Source organism: Bombyx mori, chromosome 2, assembly GCF_030269925.1.
Source record: "Bombyx mori chromosome 2, ASM3026992v2".
In the NCBI taxonomy this organism is placed as follows: domain Eukaryota; kingdom Metazoa; phylum Arthropoda; class Insecta; order Lepidoptera; family Bombycidae; genus Bombyx; species Bombyx mori.
In genome coordinates, this window is record NC_085108.1 from 4,114,766 (window position 1) to 4,131,698 (window position 16,933).

The window sequence follows — 16,933 nt, forward strand, 5'->3', positions numbered from 1 at the left end:
ATAAGACATGTATACGACAATCACATTTTTAAAGGACTTTATGACCTGGTAACTAAGACTTTTAGGTCAAGACTTATTTTAATTTTAATGAAAACTTTTTTTATATGAAATATGGCAGGAAATTAAATTGAATGGAAATTAAAACGAAATGAAATGAAAGGAGATGAGATGATATGGGATGAAATATAATCTCAGGAAAATGGTGGACATTTAGTGAGACTTTTTCAGTGCACTTTTTGGAAGATCCCGAGAAATTACGTTCGGCGGCTTTGTTTCATTTTCACACATTTGTGCACTTACACAGTTACTAAACAGATAATAAACCACCGTTATTACGCCTTTAAACTCGAAGAAGCACTAAATAGACAAAACAAAACAGATCACAAAACTTCATTCCTCGCGTTCCCGTCAAAAAGTCCCACAACAATCGTACATCAACGTCAAAAATAGATAATATACATAATAGAAGTGTATTGTATAGAACTGTATTTTAAATGGCATTAAGTCCGCCTTTATACTGTCAAGTTTATAAAGTTATGGCGAAGCTGAAATTTAATAGCCTCTCAAGGCTATCAGAATAAGTAGGAAAAAATAAAAAAATAGCACAAATAGATATCTACTTCAAAAAAAATGTCAATTTTTTTTTTCATAAATATGATTAAAAAACCACCAAAAAAAGGGAAGGATTGCCAAAAAAATTATGTTATATGTATACATTTATTAATCATCATACAAATTTCCTCGAATAATATGAAACTGTTCTCTCTCTCTCTCTCTTCGATCGGTTCCTCACTGCTGAGGATCGTGACTCCGTCCGATTTCGTCAACCAACTGTCTCCATCGATCCCGCCCTGCAGCCCGGTGGAGTGCGTCGCTGATAGGTATCCCCAGTTCCTCCGCTATTTGTTACTTAATTATTATATATATTTATCACTTTCACTTCTTTTAAGTACAATGCAATTTTCAATGATATTCGAAAATCATAAAATATGATTAAATTATTTCAAATATGAAAAGAACTTCTAACTTTTGATCTTTCTTTTTAATTCTTTAGTTGAAATAAATGCGATTTTTAAAATTTTAATATACTCTTTAAGCTTGTGAATTTTTTATCATCTGAAAATAAAAAAGAATAGAGTAATCAAATAAATAATAATCAATGTCAAACTAACTTTCAGAGTTTCAGTCTATTAGCATACATTGAAATGAAATTAGTAGTAAAATCATGAGTGACTGTAATTTATTAGAAAACGATGTGGATGAAAAATTGATAATAACGAAAAAAACTAAAAGTTCTCTTTTCTCAGAATGGAAATTCAAATCATCCATTCCGACCCCGCGTTCTTCGCCTCCACCCAGCAGAGTTGGTGAAACTATATTTAATAATTATAATGATCTAATTGACTCAAAAATTAATATTGTCAACCATACTAAGCAAACAGAACAAATTGAGAAACCTTTTGATTTTTTCGATGATGAAGAATTTGCTTTCGGCATCAATATTTTGAATAAAAACGTAGCATGCGTCGGAGACAATATTACTAAACTTGTCCAAATGGGTTAGTAACTTCATTTAAAATTGAATGTCTTTTCTAATTAGTGTTCAAGTAAATCAAACTTCTACTTCTTCAGACCTAAGCCTTCTACCAAATGCAGAGAGGAGGTCTCTTCCATCTATTTCCATTTCTGTGTGCTTAGTGCAAGTTTTTTAACGTTGTTTGTTTGAACTCAAATTTGTATAGAATTGGAACGTTTGCCGCTAGGGGGGCACTGTTCCAACTTCATACAAACTTGAGTTAACTTTTACGCTATCGAGAACGTTAAAAAACTCACACTAAGCAAACTACTTAAAGGTCTTTTTTTAGGGTATACTCACCCGGTTAATCCTTTTTATTTTTTGTGTACATACAACCATTAACTAATTTTATTTCCCAACTTTAGTACTCAATGAAATGCCAACTTAAAGATGTTTTTTCTGGCTTTGGGCATTGTAATAAATTGAATCTAGCAAACTGGAAATAAATTACTATTTCTAAATATGACTTTGATATTGACTTTCACAGTGTACTTATTATTATTAATTGTTAACGTACATAATGTACGTGAAAACTTAATTTTTCTTTATTAGGTTCTAGTAATCATACGTTTTTAATTTTATAGTATTATTTATGTTAAGGGGAACGGAACGAAAAGAAGTTTTTTGAATTTCCAGTAAATTTACACTGTGGTACGTGACTTAATTACATTTTATATCATCGACTTACCAGCTCATTTTACCTCTTTTTCTATTCTTGTTATTATTATCATTATATTCCATTCTTTTGTCGAATTGGTCATGTCTTTTCTTTAGTTTTAAATCTATCAAAAAGTAATATATGATCGATGTTTCTTTTGTCTCTGAAATAGATGATCCAAACAAAATAAGAAACAATCAAATGTCAAACATAAATGTCAGTTGTTATCTTCAATTGTATTGTTTCGGGAATTTATAAATCGGAATAGAAAGTTTTATTTAAGAGAATTTGCCGTCAGATTAATTAAAATAATGCCGGAATTCAACTTATCTGATTCTATAATAACCTCTTTGAATGGTGAGTTTTATTTTGAAACAGACTAAACAGGTTTAACCGCGAGTGTCGTTACATAATTTATGTTTGGAATATCTATTATGTTTTATGACATAAACTTTTAATTTTAGAATACCGGTGTCCTATTTAATGTTATTATTGGTACAGTGTCGTAAGGTTGCGTAATTCCATCGGCAAAGAAAAAAACAAAATGAAGTTCGACGATCCCTTCATTTTCGGTATTTAAATAAAAATCGTACAATATTTGATTTTATAATTTTTCTTTTACGTGTTGTTTTCTCAGAAAATGTTTTTGTAACTAACTGGTTGGAGTTTTCTACGAATAATTAATAAAAAAAATTGTGTAGGCCACATTTTCCATTCTATGAAAAAAAAAAAACTTTCATGTCTAAATATTTAAATATCATTAGATCTACCTGCATGAAAATATGAATTGGAAGTTAATCCATAAATGTAATTAAAATCAATTAACATATTATATTATACATAAAACACATATATTTCAAATACATTTTACAACGACCACAATTATGTACCTAGAATAAAAATTATTAATTTAACCTCCAGGGAGTAACGTATTTGTAAGCAAAACTTCTTCTTCTTTGTCTCCAACTTTTAAACTGGTGGTAGGACCTCTTGTGAGTCCACACGGGTAGGTACCACCACTATTTATGCCGTGAAGCAGTAATGCGTTTCGGTTTGAAGGGTGGGGCAGCCGTTGTAACTATACTTGAGATCTTAGAACTCGTATCATTTACATTGTAGATGTCTATGAGCTCCAGTAACCACTTAACACCAGGTGGGCTGTGAGCTCGTCTACCCATCTTAGCAATAAAAAAAAAAACTTATCCCACTAGGTGGGGTTGGCACAGAGAATTTTCCTATTCCATTCTCTTCTATCAGCCATCATCTCAACACTCACTGCTCTCTATCTCTTAGTCATTCACACACTCCATCCATGTCTTCTTCTATCGACTTCTTCCTCCTCTACCTTGCACTACCATTTCCATTCATCTCCTAGTCACATGCATCTTCTCTCTACGCATCACATGTCCATACCACGCTAACCTTCTACTCTTTAATTTATTAATTACCGCGGCTACTTTCTTTACGTTACTTTGTATTTGTAAGCAAAATGGGGTTTGAAATCACTGATTTGTAAATTTTTGTAAATATGTTTTATAAATATGTTCTATACATTACAACTAGGAAACTGCATTTTCTTTGTGTGAATACAGTTTTTATATGCATTTGCATTATATATTTGCATATGTCATTTTTCAGTGTTATATTAAATTTGTGAGCCCCACTACTTATTTTTGTTACTAGAAATTGTTCATCGACAACAACTAGATATAACCATGATAAAATCTCAATGTATATATAAATAAATACAAAGTGAACATAAGTTATTCTAAATATAAAAATGAAGTGACACACACACAAGACACATATAATTTCTACACAAAATTATTACATTTAATATGAATATTAACTTAACTATTAATTTTAAATATAAACTTTGAAAATACTCTTTTGGTTTATGATGTGTTTGAGTGTGCAAAAGAAAATCCATTTAAGACTGGATGGACCATGAAATAACAGTTTTTCATACTAAATTTGTTAATATAATGTTGTCAAATTACACATGACTGATTTTAGCCCAAGAGCCATGGCCGGATAATGTGAAACTTTATCAGCCTTATGAAGTTGAGCAGATATTGTTACCTGACAATGCGAGCTGTCTGGCAGTACAAGCATTTCTGAAGGTTTGTTTCGTGAATTTTAGTCCAGACTAGCTGACCCAGCAGACTTTGTAGTGCCTCAATCGATAAATAAAATACTTAAACTTTTGTATAAAATAAACTTAAAACAAACAGAAAGAATCCGTCCAAAGAGGGACACATCAAAGGAAAAACAAAATTGTTATTTTTATTCATTTCCAAACATTTCTATATTTATCTACCCTTTAAACTTTCTCTGGACTTCCACAAATAATTCGAGACCAAAATTAGCCAAATCTGTCAGCCGTTCTCGAGTTTTAACGAGACTAACGAACAGCAATTAATTTTTATATATATAGATATAATATTATAAATTAGAAACAAAACAAAATAAAGTTGACGTTTGTTTCAGATGTGTAATCTTCCATTCGAAGTGGAGATGCGCTGGAATGCTGAATTCATGTCTCCATCGGGACGCGTCCCCTTCATTAAGTGCGGTGCTTTTGTCGTATCCGAATTGGAGCCTATCGTTCAGTTTGCCGCGAACAAAGGTGTCACATTGTGTGCTCAACTTTCTACGGAGGAGAAAGCCGAGATGAGAGCGTATATGAGCCTCATTACTAATGTTTTGGTTAACGCCGAAGTGAGTTATATTATTAGGAACGAAAATTAGTTCAGTATAGTCATTTTTTATATGGATACACTGTTGTTTTTTTTTTTGTTTAAAATAACTTGTCAGTCCTAACGGTTGATTATTGAATATGGATAAAGTTTTTCAGTATATTTTTAGCCCTATTTTATATTTATATTTAGCTGTAGTATTATTAAGACATGGTGTGAAATGGTTACACGATAATGAGATGCAAAATTTGAGAGATCTGGACACACTGGACAGTAATCTATACTAATATATCAAAATCTACAGTGGTTTTTATGGATGTTCTGTTATAACTACTAAACCATGCATCCGATTGACTTGAAACTTGGTATCCATGTAGAAAATACATGTACTTAATGGATAGGTAAATATTTATACGAGTGTTGGACTCCCTAATAATAATGACAATAAATAATAATGTTAATTTTAAATGCCCAGCGAAGCGGGCAAGTACGGCTAGTGTTATAATACAATTGAGTCTTCCTCGGGTCTTAAATAGGCCACAGATGCTTCAAAGTACCTTTTAATTTCCAAGTTCATGATCCATTTTTTGCACAGTCAAATTTCTTTTACAGCTCTACATATCCTGGTTGGATAATGACACGTACAACGCGGTGACCAGAGTGAGGAACTCCTCAGTGTACCCATGGCCCTTAGGCTGGTTGCAGACTCGACAGAAACGTAATGCTGTAGCTAAGCGGCTGAAGGCTCTGCATTGGCACGAGAAGAGCCTCGACCAGGTTCTAGCTGACGTAAGTTTTGATAGCATATCATTCTTTTGCTCCAAATAGGTGGCGACTATGTCCAATTTCTATGGGCATGAATCATGTTAAAAAACGGTCCATTGTGAGGCTTATCATGTCTCATACGCTCTGCACAGAAGTCTGATCTTGCCACGAAAAGATCTCAAGCGCACTGCCTGGAAGTCTTAAAAAAATGGTTCGGCAATCAACGTGTTAAAAGAGCAAAAGTGATAGATTTTTATTTATTTTTATTGCTTAGTTAGGTGGACGAGCTCACAGCCCTCTGGTGTTAAGTGGTTACTGGAGCCCATAAACATCTACAACGTAAATGCGCCACTCACCTTGAGATATAAGTTACAACGGCTGCCCCACCCTTCAAACCGAAACGCATTACTGCTTCACGGCAGAAATAGGCGGGGTGGTGGTACCTACCCGCGCGGACTCACAAGTGGTCCTACCACCGGTAATTACGCAAATTATAATTTTCCGAATTTGATTTAGTTTGGTTTTGATTAGTTAATTAAACGAATTGAAGATTTCATTTCACAGTTATATCGCAGTAGCGGCTGGTCCAATGTCATGAGCGGAAGCGTTTTTCTCGACTAGAACGGAGCTGGTCCAAGTCACGACAGAGAGTCGGTCGCGTATATGAGTCGTCTATTATCAAAGCCGGCAATCTGACTTTTGAACAATATTGGTAAATCAGAAAAACGAATTTTTGACTTTGTATTCCATTGGCAGTCACAAAACTCTTCGGAACGACATCTTAGATAAATAACAGGTTAACTATTAACCTTTATTTAATGCAGGTTTTGAACCGTATTCTTTGAAGGAGACGATTATATTCAAATCAATCTGTATTGACATATCAATAACATTTTTTTGTCCAAATGCACAGATTGCCACCTTTGATAATAGACGACTCATATATCCGTGAATAGCTTATACAAAAAATGCTTGTTGATTTTCAGGTCGAACAGTGCTGCAACTCTTTGAGTCAAAGATTGGGCGATAAGGACTTCTTCTTCGGGACCACGTGAGTATATTAATGTTATTATTTTTTATTTTGGTAGAATTAAGGACTTGTAAATTGCCATTTTGCAGATTAATAAAAAATAAAATGAATGTGAATTATCGTAAATTATGATAGTCTGTCATAAATTTAAAAGCTAATTCAAAATGTACTTAACGTTTTTCAACTTGAACCAATGAGAAGATTCTAGAAGTTCTGTTTCAGAATTTCAGAAACTTTCTCTCTTCTAGAATAATCTAAAAATATTTATCTAACCCACATTCCAAAATTGAAATTTATATTACGGGTGGATGTCATTTACTTACTTACTTACTTACTTACACACATTACTTGTGGTAGGACCTCTTGTGAGTCCGCGCGGGTGGGTACCACCACCTTGCCTATTTCTGCCGTGAAGCAGTTATGCGTTTATACTTAGGCCTTAGAACTTATATCTCAAGATGGGTGACGCATTTACGTTGTGGATGTCTATGGGCTCATGTAACCACTTAACACCAGATGGGCTGTGAGCTCGTCCACCCATCTAAGCAATAAAAAAATTAAAATAAACTTAACACGATACCGTTTGTATTTAATGTCCGGGACCTCTATGTATCTATGTCATCTTTTTCCGGACATTACTTTTAACACGTACCACTCGACTCCCCTCCACGTTCCTTCTAGAACATTTTAATTGGGCTTTTAAATTAGGCTTCGAAGCCATCTCTGGTATGTCCACCAGCGAGATGACCATCGGGTTTGATTGTTATCCTCCGAAGGCAATACAAAAAAAACTTGCCTATTTTGAAGGTAGTTCGAAGTAATCGAGAATTCGTCCTTGGTGATGGTAACCGCGAACCACTCAACATCAGCTGGTCCGTGAGTGTAAATATCCAGCATGAAATACAGTTGTAGATAGTACTATTTTTCCAACTGGAAAGGCAAAGGTATTATACCATACAGCCTAAAGATTAGGCTATGATGATACCGTATACCATACAGCCTAATTTTTTAATTATTTTTAAATAAAATTAAAGTTAATAAATCACCACAGTTATTACACATTTGAACACTAAATAGACAATAAAGAATTCACACAACTTCGCTCCTCGCGTTCCCGCTAAAAACTCCACAAGATATAGGTATAGGTTTTTTTTTTCGTGCTTAATCTCGTTGCCTTAGTGGCCATGCCAGCGTAACCAAGCGACGTGTATACAGAACTATACAGAACCACCCCCCTCCATGTTCCAGTCCGACTCCCATAGACGCTCTTGTTTCCGGTCACGTGCGAGCTTTGCTGTCCGCCTCCGGTCCAAAGTCCACGTGCATTATCAAACCCATAACCAGTACGTTGTTGAGGCACGTTGTCCGGGTCGTGAACTTCACGAATATGATGTTGACGGTTCGTTTTTGTGTTATCGTTTTAATGTACAAGGTATATTACCGTTATTATCATTATCATTAGCATTATCATTATCATTATTATTTTCATTGTTATTGTCATTATCATTATCATGATCTTGATCATGATCTTGATCATGATAATAAACGGGCAGCCGTTGTAAATATACTTAAGACCTCAGAACTCATATCTCAAGGTGGGTGGCGGCATTTACGTTGTAGATGTCTATGGACTCCGGTAACTACTTAACACCAGTTGGGCTGTGAGCTCACAAATATTCACCTTTTTTTTCTTCATATTTCCTACACGACCCTAGGGAGACACCAATAGGCACAGCCCATTGAGTATTTTGCCCTATCTTCTCAGTGGGTCGCGTTTCTGATCCAATGGTAAAATCTGCGAAGCACTGCTTTTGCTAGGGCCAGTGTTAGCAACACTCCCGGTTTGAGCCCCGTGAGCTCACCCACTAGTTCGGTGAATCTAGAATAACCCCTCGAAGTTACTGGAATAGATAGGAAAAAAAAAGTCAAGTACCCACCCATTTCATCCTGTATAAACTTTTTTTTTAATCGTCGATCAGCCTCAAGAGGAATATTTAATTACCCAAGCGTTCCAAGTGACGAGCCGACGTTTATCTCCCAATCGTACAGCATCCGAAAGAAGCACGCGCATGAAACGATCCAAAATGAGCATACTGAATCCGACACGAGATCCGATACAGTATAGCGGTAGAGATGTTTTCGGTAAGATATTTGTTGGGCCTTGCTATGGTTTGATCCCTTTACAAGAGAAATGAGCTTAGAGAGATATACAAAGAAAGGGAAGATCTTCCACCGAGTGGGTGATATTGTTTGGCAGACCGATGGCAGTGTTGCCAACCCCGAGAAAATAAAAAACAACTACTCACCAATAAAAAAACAGCGAGAAAATAGTAGGTTAAGTAAGAAAGGCAGATTTCATACTACCCTCATATAATTAAAACAGTCACCTAATTTTATTCGTTACCAGGATTCACATACATTGTTATATTTTAATATTGATCACAACATAATAAAAGACTAATTCAAAGTAAACTTATTTTCCACTTTCATCCTCAGTTGCCTCATCTTCAGTGTGGTTTCAGACTCTTTTTCCTTTTTTTTAAATCATTCATATTTTTGTTAAATTTCTTTATATGCTTTCTGTGGGTTCAAATGAGTAGCAATCGGTTATTTTGGGTGTAGTGTAGATCTAGATTTTGCAAAGTGTAATAAGTGTCACTGAACGCTAATTGAAAAACAGTAAATAATAGGAATGAAACAGAAAAAGGGGCATAAAGTGAAAACGGCTAGTCTACTGTTAAAACAGTAAGGTTTGTAATACTGACCGACGGTCCGAATGTTGTTGTTCGGAACTTGTATATATGCAAGCTTATCTTGAAAATGTCGTAAGCGAGATTCAGGCATCTGTCAAATATCTTGCGTTCTATGATGGCTACCCACAAGCTCATTGCATTGAAAATCTCCCCTGACCGCAACTCGGCTGAACGCGATTTCGTTTTGTATGACGTCATTTGTGGTCAAAATAAACAATGGTCTAACATTGAGCACGTGTAAGATCATTCATTGTGATACTATTTAGCTTGATCTGAAGTGATGCTAGAATTCTTTTAGTAATTTAACAGGATACAGAATAACGTTATATTTGTAGAAATGCCGACAGTAAATTGTGATCTATTTCTTTATTTCCCTCAAAGCCGTTTATCTGGGAAGCCATACTTTATAACATTGTAATAGATTATGTATGATTCAAGATAATCTGTCGCTAATATTAATGATGGAACTCTCCCAAATCTACTCTTAGTCTCTGAGCGTATTTATGTCACATTAGGGTTTGTGGCTTCTATTTAACCCCGATAATTTATCTATATATCGAAGGGTGAAAAGCTATTTGTTTTAAGCGTCATTTCACTTAATAATAATAATAATAATGAAAAGCCTTTTATTTCGTACAAGTGACATAAAAAGTGACATAAAAACAAAACTTAATGCAATTCTTAACTAACAAATAATGTATCTGTTGAATAATATTAGGTATTATTTCCCACTTGCAAGAACCCCTCCTGGGGTAAAGGCCTCCTCCAAGGATAGCCAATCTTCTCTGGATTGCGCAATTTTAACCCAGTTTGTAGTTCACTTAATACGCTACATTTATTTTTGCAATTAAAGGTCCGTTTTATTTGGTATTAGCATCAACATTTCGATTTTCTTAATTGAACTTCAATTAAGTTTACCCCATTCGAATAGTTGAAGAAGTTTTTTTGTTATGATATTTTGTATCAAAATTTTAAATATTATATGGTTCTCCTGTAACATTGAAAAAATGTCACTTAAACCAATAGCCTTTCAGCGCTCGATATTGTTTCTTGTTACTAAAGTCCAGTAGCTTTAGTTTAATTGGTATCCGTATATTGAATTTAACAGTCGGGCAGACTGATGGGAGTCTTCTGACTTATAGGATTACGTATGCTCACGAATTTTAAACTATATCGTATATTATAAATGCCTTTAAAAACAGGTTTCAAGCCGTTCGCTTCGAAGCAAATAATCATATTGACTTCGAAGGGGGGAGATATATCGTTCGAAAACAGCGGTCGAAAATCTAATAATAAATTGAATATCGATAAGGAAACTTACAAATACATAATCGATTTGATCGACGAATTATTCGATAAAGTCGACGAAGCGATTCTTGATAATTACGCGGAGACGGATTTGGAGAGAAATGATTTTGAGATAATAGCGTTCCCCGGCGACGTTGTTTGTATCGATACGAAAGTTAACGATTATTTGGATACGATAGACGAAATCGATAATGCCGATACGACGATTTCGATCGATACCGAGGAAATTCTCAACGACAATGACAGCGACGGTCTGGTTGTCAATAAAATGCTGGGCCAAGAAAACGTATTGGGCACTTTTGACAATGACTTTAGGTAATTTTTTTTCTGTTAAATAATTTTGTTTACATTTTAAAATAGACAATCGTCTAGTAGCTGAATGATGTAGATTAACATTACGAACATTAAGATTAACATAGGACCATTATGATAATATAAATATCAAATTTTGTTTTTTAGTAATGATTAATTTTAAATGTAATTAGGAGGGTTAGGGTTTTTTGGGGCACGCGCTCGAAGTCTCATATGCAAAATAACGATTGCACCACCCTTGTAAAGTGTAAAGTAAAAACCGTTATAATTTGGTAGGGAGGGTAGTTGAAAAAAAATCGCGGCGAATTGGGGCTTGTGACGTCATTGCGGAATTAGCTGGTCATCGTTCTCGTTGAACCCGTCGCTTACGACGAAGGGCTCGGCGAGTAAATTAACCCACAAACAGAGTCCACTGAGTTTCTCGCCGGATCTTCTCGGTGGGTCGCGTTTCCGATCCGGTGATAGATTCTGCGAAGCACATTTCTTGCGAGGGTTCGTGTTAGCAGCATCGTCAGGTTTAAGCCAAGTGAGCTCACCTACTAGTTAAGGTTACGCTGATATGCTCTCTCTAGACCACCAGCATAGGTAGGGAAAAAAAACCCACAGCGGCATTATAATTCGGTTGTGCTAGAGACAGAGCCTATCATCTTGTTGCTCACCTGCTTAAAATATTAGTTGCCATATTAAACTACTTTTTTTGTTCTTCCTACCTATGCTAATAGCTTTGAGAGGCTATTTCAGCTTCTCCTCGACGTGTAGGTGAGCTCACGGGGCTCAAACCGGAATGAAACAAGAAACGTCATTAGTAGCACTTACTAACAGTAGCGTAGCTTGAATAGGTCCTTAGGTTATCAGCGAATAGGTAGGGGGAAGAGAAATATATAGTAAAATGTGTAATGTTGTATTTACTTTTAAATACATACATAAGTCGTCGTGGCCTAAAGGATAAGACGTCGTGCATTCGTATGAAGCGATGCACCGGTGTTCGAATCCCGCAGGCGGGTACCAATTTTTCTAATGAAATAAGTACTCAATAAATGTTCACGATTGACTTCCACGGTGAAGGAATAACATCGTGTAATAAAAATCAAACCTGCAAAATTATAATTTGCGTAATCACTGGTGGTAGGACCTCTTGGGAGTCCGCACGGGTAGGTACCACCACCCCGCCTATTTCCGCCGTGACGCAGTAATGCGTTTCGGTTCGAAGGGTGGGGTAGCCGTCTTAACTATACTGAGACCTTAGAACTTATATCTCGAGGTGGGTGGCGCATTTACGTTGTAGATGTCTATGGGCTCCAGTAACCACTTAACATCAAGTGGGTGGTGAGCTCGTCCATCCACCTAAGCAATAAAAAATAAAAAAAACATACATACATATTTAGAATTTGTTTTTGAAGTGAAACTTCTTTAGAATCGTTGTGATTTCAAACACGATGAAACGAAAAAATAAGTCCATAGAGAGACAAACATATAAATGTATAGGATTCAGCCGGCGAGAGAATGAGATAGAACACATTAGACGTGAAGTTAAAATATCAATTCACAGAGGGCGCTACCTCATACTATAAAAAGAGGACTTACAATTATTTACTAATGACAAAATTTTACATATACTTAGACATTTGGGATAATTAATTGTATTTGAATTTTTGAAGGTTTCACTTCTACCACGTGTGATTTGTACACATGTTTTTTTGTTTTTGTTTTTTGATTTCTGAACAATTAGTCAAAATGAAAATGACCAAGGAGTGTTTGAGTCGTCGAGCGGGAGCCACAATCGAATCACCGATAGTTGTTCGAAGTGTAATTCCCAAAGCGTCGCTGTGTCGAGAGGTTCTAATTTTTTTTTTTTTTTTCTGTTATGAGTATTTTTCTGTTGCCGTAAATTAGCATCCCAGGGCCTAATGAAAAAAAAAAAAAGTCTCAATATTTACTTGAGGCAGAGGGATTAAAATTATGGAGGGCAGAACTAAAGAGAACCGTCTCTGTGTTTAAAAAGTGTCCGTTAAAATCTGCTAAATAAGGGCGGCGCTACAGTAGCAACCGGGGGAAAATTTTAAAAAAGGCGTTGAAAGTTGTTAGAATAAGACAGAGAAATAAAAAAAGACGAAAGAACTGTAAGCACTGTGGTGGGTAGCCATCATACAACGCAAGATAATTGACGTCTCATGATCTCATATGAGACGGTTCTCCTTACCTCTACCCTCCATAATCAAAATGTATTGGTTCAGAATTAAAAAAAAGACGCCACTTATTCTTTTTAGCCAGTACACGTTGTTAGATTATAATTGAGTCGTCTATTATCAAAGGTGGCAATCTGTGCATTTGGACAAAAAAATGTTATTGATATGTCAAAACAGATTGATTTGAATATAATCGTCTCCTTCAAAGAATACGGTTCAAAACCTGCATTAAATAAAGGTTAATAGTTAACCTGTTATTTATTTAAGATGTCGTTCCGAAGAGTTTTGTGACTGCCAATAGAATACAAAGTCAATAATTCGTTTTTCTGATTTACCAATATTGTTCAAAAGTCAGATTGCCGGCTTTGATAATAGACGACTCAATTATTGTACGTAACTATAGACTTTAGATCAGGAGTAGTAATAATTAATACGAGACATTGTCAGGTTCAGAAAAGACGTTCAAAATACCTAGCAAAGAAGAGATTAGCGTTGAAAGTCTATTGAAATGTCTCCGCGAGAGAAATGCGGCCTCAAGTAACTACACCATTGTGGATGTGGATTAAAAAAAAAAACAAAAAATTAAAAACTTTTTTATAACTTGTTTTGAATTGGCGGAATAAAATGGCATGCAATAGTTTGTGTTTTATTTGTTCGGTGTTCTGCAAAATGGTAATTTTATTTATGTTATTATAATTTACATATATTATTATATTTGGGTGGTAGTAATAAATTCATTGTTTATGTAATCTATAAAAAAATATGTTGAAAATCATCTTATTGGCTATCTTATTGATTGATTCGATAGTGCAGTGGTTAGCGGTACTGACTATTGCGCTGAGGATCGTGGGTTCGATTCCCACATCGGACAAATTTTTGTGTGATGAATAGGTTTGTTTGCTATTTATCTGGGTGCTTATTATTTATATATTTAAGCGCTTTATAAATAAGTTTGTTAGTCTCCGGTCCCAACATTTTTTATTGCTTCGATGAGTGGACGAGCTTACGGCCCACTTGGTGTTAAGTGGTTACCGGCCCCTAGACAACTACAATGTGAATGCCGCCGCCTATCTTGAGATATGAGTTCTTAATCTCAGTTTTGACAGTATAACGGCTGACTCACTCTTTAGACCGAAACGGTCTGAACGGTTACTGCTTGACGGCAGAAATAGCTAGAGTAGTGACATACCCGATCCTATGAACCGAATGGTAAACAGTCGTCGTCGCTCAAAACACGTCATTACGGATCATCCCGATTCATTAACGGTGCTTTTAGGTGCCATAATCACCGGTCACCGTCCCCGCGGAACCCGTCGCTTGCGACGAAGGGTTTGACGAGCGATTTAACCCACAGACACAGCCCACTGAGTTTCTTGCCGGATCTTCTCAGTGGGTCGCGTTTCCGATCCGGTGGTAGATTCTGCGAAGCACTGCTCTTGCTAGGGTGAGTGTTAGCAATAGCATCACTCCGGTTTGAGCCTCGTGAGCTCACCTACTAGCTAAGGTTACGCTGAAATAGTCTTAGGTAGGAAAAATACACAAAAAAAATAAGGTAGTGGTACCTACCCTTGCGGACTCACAAGATGTCCTACCACCAGTAACAGCTTAAATGGTCACTGTAAAGAGTGTTCAGAAATATGAATAGATCGCAGATTGGATCTTGTAAACCTTAAAACGAGTTCTCTTCCTACAGCCCAACGGAACTGGACGCTTTGATATTCGGTCACGTCTTCACGATCATCACGACCCGTCTCCCGTGCAGGAGGCTGGCAGAGACCGTTCGTAGGCACGAAACTCTCGTGTCTCTCGCGAAGAGAATCGACGAGAGATACTTCAAGAGGCCATAGCGTGAGGTTTTCAAGGACATCTCCACTGTATTTAAGAGTCCTTGAAATCTACCTTCCCTCATTGTTGGTCTGTGTGTGTGTGCGTGCGTGACTGTTGTATTGTACAGTATACATAGCTTGTTAACTATTAGAAATAAAACCGGCAATGTATGTCGAATGCAATCGGAACATTAACTTGTGACGGTAGGCGATGGTATAATATTGGCATCGATGTTCCAAACATCGACTTTCTGATAGTAATTCATGCAAGTTTTCGACGTGCTCTCGGCACAGCTGATGATAGCGATTACCGTAGCCCATGGACATCCAAGTGAATGCCGCCACTCAATCAATGTAAAATAGAAAACTTTTGTATTACGTAAAGTTTCTTGGTATTATGTGAAATATGTTGTAACTATACTGAGACCTTAGAACTTATATCTCAAGGTGGGTGGCGTATTTACGTCATATAATCAATAAACAATATCCTTATTGCCTTCGGTACTTTTAACAACTAAATAAATAGGTTGGTTGAGATAGTTTAACATTATATTTAATTTTAGTCTATGCGGTTTTTGTCCGTCATCTTAATCAAGCTTGAATAAAACAAAATCGATTTTATTTGGATGAGAAAAATTTATTCCTACATTACCACAGTAATTGTTCAGTTAATTACGTTAAGTTTAATCATGTGAAAATCGTTTTATTTAAGATTCCAAAAAAAAAATTTTTTTTCGGTTTGTCATATTTATAATCTGGATATTTGATTGAATTTAATTAAAGATGTGCAAAAAATAGTGATGATTTGTAAATGTGAAATGTGTTATTAATATTCTTAGTGGGAGAAAACGTATCAGATTTTTGCGTTGTGAAGAATGGGTGTTAGTAGTCTGGTAACACTGAGTAGTGTGCAGGCTTAAAATGGTAAAATATCACTAATAATAAAAGTAGGATTGATATTGTAATGTTTAAAGTGTAAGTTGTTTTCTAATAATGAGCTATGCATGTGCAGTGTTGTAGTTTAGATACGATTCGGTACTATAGACCAGTGGCCCATAACCGCTGGATCGGGAGATTGGTGTGTCACAGGCATCCGTCATGTGTGTTGCCAGGTTTATAAATACGATATTTGTAGCTTTGGGGTACATATGGGATAAATATACAACTGTCTACTAGATGTTGACTACACATTAAAAGTGTTTAATTTGACGACCTATACCTTCAATTTGCAACTGTCAGAAACTTGCATGTATGTGTGTCGCGAATATGTGAAGAGTATGTTAGTGTATCGCCGAGTAAAAAAGGTTGAGTGCCGCTGATGTAGAGTGCAATGGAACAGTTTCCCTGTGCCGAAGCGGGAATAAAGAAACGATTTGTATGACGCCGTAATTGGGAAAAATGTGAGCCGTCCCGGGACGCCTGGCAGATGTGAAACATCGACATTATTTTGTAAAAGTAATATGCAGAAAAGAACAGATTGTGATAGGAATTAAATATGTCATAATGATAAAATAAAATATTACGAAAAAATAATTTGTTTTCAAGTAAAACACAAAACAAAACACAGGTACTGTAGTAAACAACACTGTATACACAACGGAGTATAGACTATAGGTATCCGAGCTCAGTGTAGCGAGAGAGATGGCTTAACGCCGGATCGAGTGGGAGAGAATCGCACAGTCGATTGCGCATGGCGTCGCCACACCGTACACACTACTGCATATAGACTGTATATATATACCATCACATAGCGTGGCGACGCGTCGCCACGGCATGCGTCGCCACGCCAGAAATCGGTTTTACGTGCGGCTATAGATGTT

At 36.0% G+C, this 16,933-nt stretch overlaps 1 protein-coding gene and 1 long non-coding RNA gene across 5 annotated transcripts; one reads left to right on the top strand and one right to left on the bottom strand.

Annotated features, from left to right (window-relative positions):
* Nucleotides 1-686: 686 nt before the first annotated feature.
* LOC134200506 (uncharacterized) lies at nucleotides 687-2,393 on the bottom strand. The gene is made up of 3 exons (XR_009975465.1): nucleotides 2,265-2,393; nucleotides 1,877-2,012; nucleotides 687-1,116 (listed from the first exon to the last, which is right to left on the bottom strand). It is a non-coding gene; the product is annotated as an uncharacterized LOC134200506 (long non-coding RNA).
* On the top strand, nucleotides 1,155-16,309 carry LOC101745843 (metaxin-2). Of its 4 annotated transcripts, XM_062672888.1 has the most exons (11): nucleotides 1,155-1,559; nucleotides 2,407-2,591; nucleotides 4,251-4,357; nucleotides 4,725-4,955; nucleotides 5,546-5,722; nucleotides 6,685-6,749; nucleotides 7,977-8,127; nucleotides 8,708-8,870; nucleotides 10,684-11,104; nucleotides 12,831-12,937; nucleotides 13,735-13,924. In XM_062672888.1, exons 2-11 carry the CDS (start codon nucleotides 2,546-2,548, stop codon nucleotides 13,851-13,853), a joined length of 1,587 nt encoding a protein of 528 aa, XP_062528872.1. In that variant the 5' UTR covers nucleotides 1,155-1,559; nucleotides 2,407-2,545; the 3' UTR covers nucleotides 13,854-13,924. The 4 variants fall into 4 exon arrangements, with proteins under 4 accessions (XP_062528872.1, XP_037871612.1, XP_062528878.1 ...); XM_038015684.2 differs by lacking the exon at nucleotides 2,407-2,591; XM_062672894.1 differs by lacking the exons at nucleotides 7,977-8,127; nucleotides 8,708-8,870; nucleotides 10,684-11,104; nucleotides 12,831-12,937; nucleotides 13,735-13,924 and adding an exon at nucleotides 14,981-16,309 and having other exon boundaries at nucleotides 1,156-1,559.
* The last annotated feature ends 624 nt before the right edge of the window (nucleotides 16,310-16,933 follow it).

Excerpts from the sequence above, each read along its gene's own strand:
- LOC101745843 (XM_038015684.2), top strand. The coding sequence starts at position 1,226 with ATGAGTGACTGTAATTTATTAGAAAACGATGTGGATGAAAAATTGATA. Across the intron at positions 1,560-4,250 it reads TACTAAACTTGTCCAAATGG|CCCAAGAGCCATGGCCGGAT; the intron begins GTTAGTAACTTC and ends GACTGATTTTAG. Across the intron at positions 4,358-4,724 it reads CAGTACAAGCATTTCTGAAG|ATGTGTAATCTTCCATTCGA; the intron begins GTTTGTTTCGTG and ends CGTTTGTTTCAG.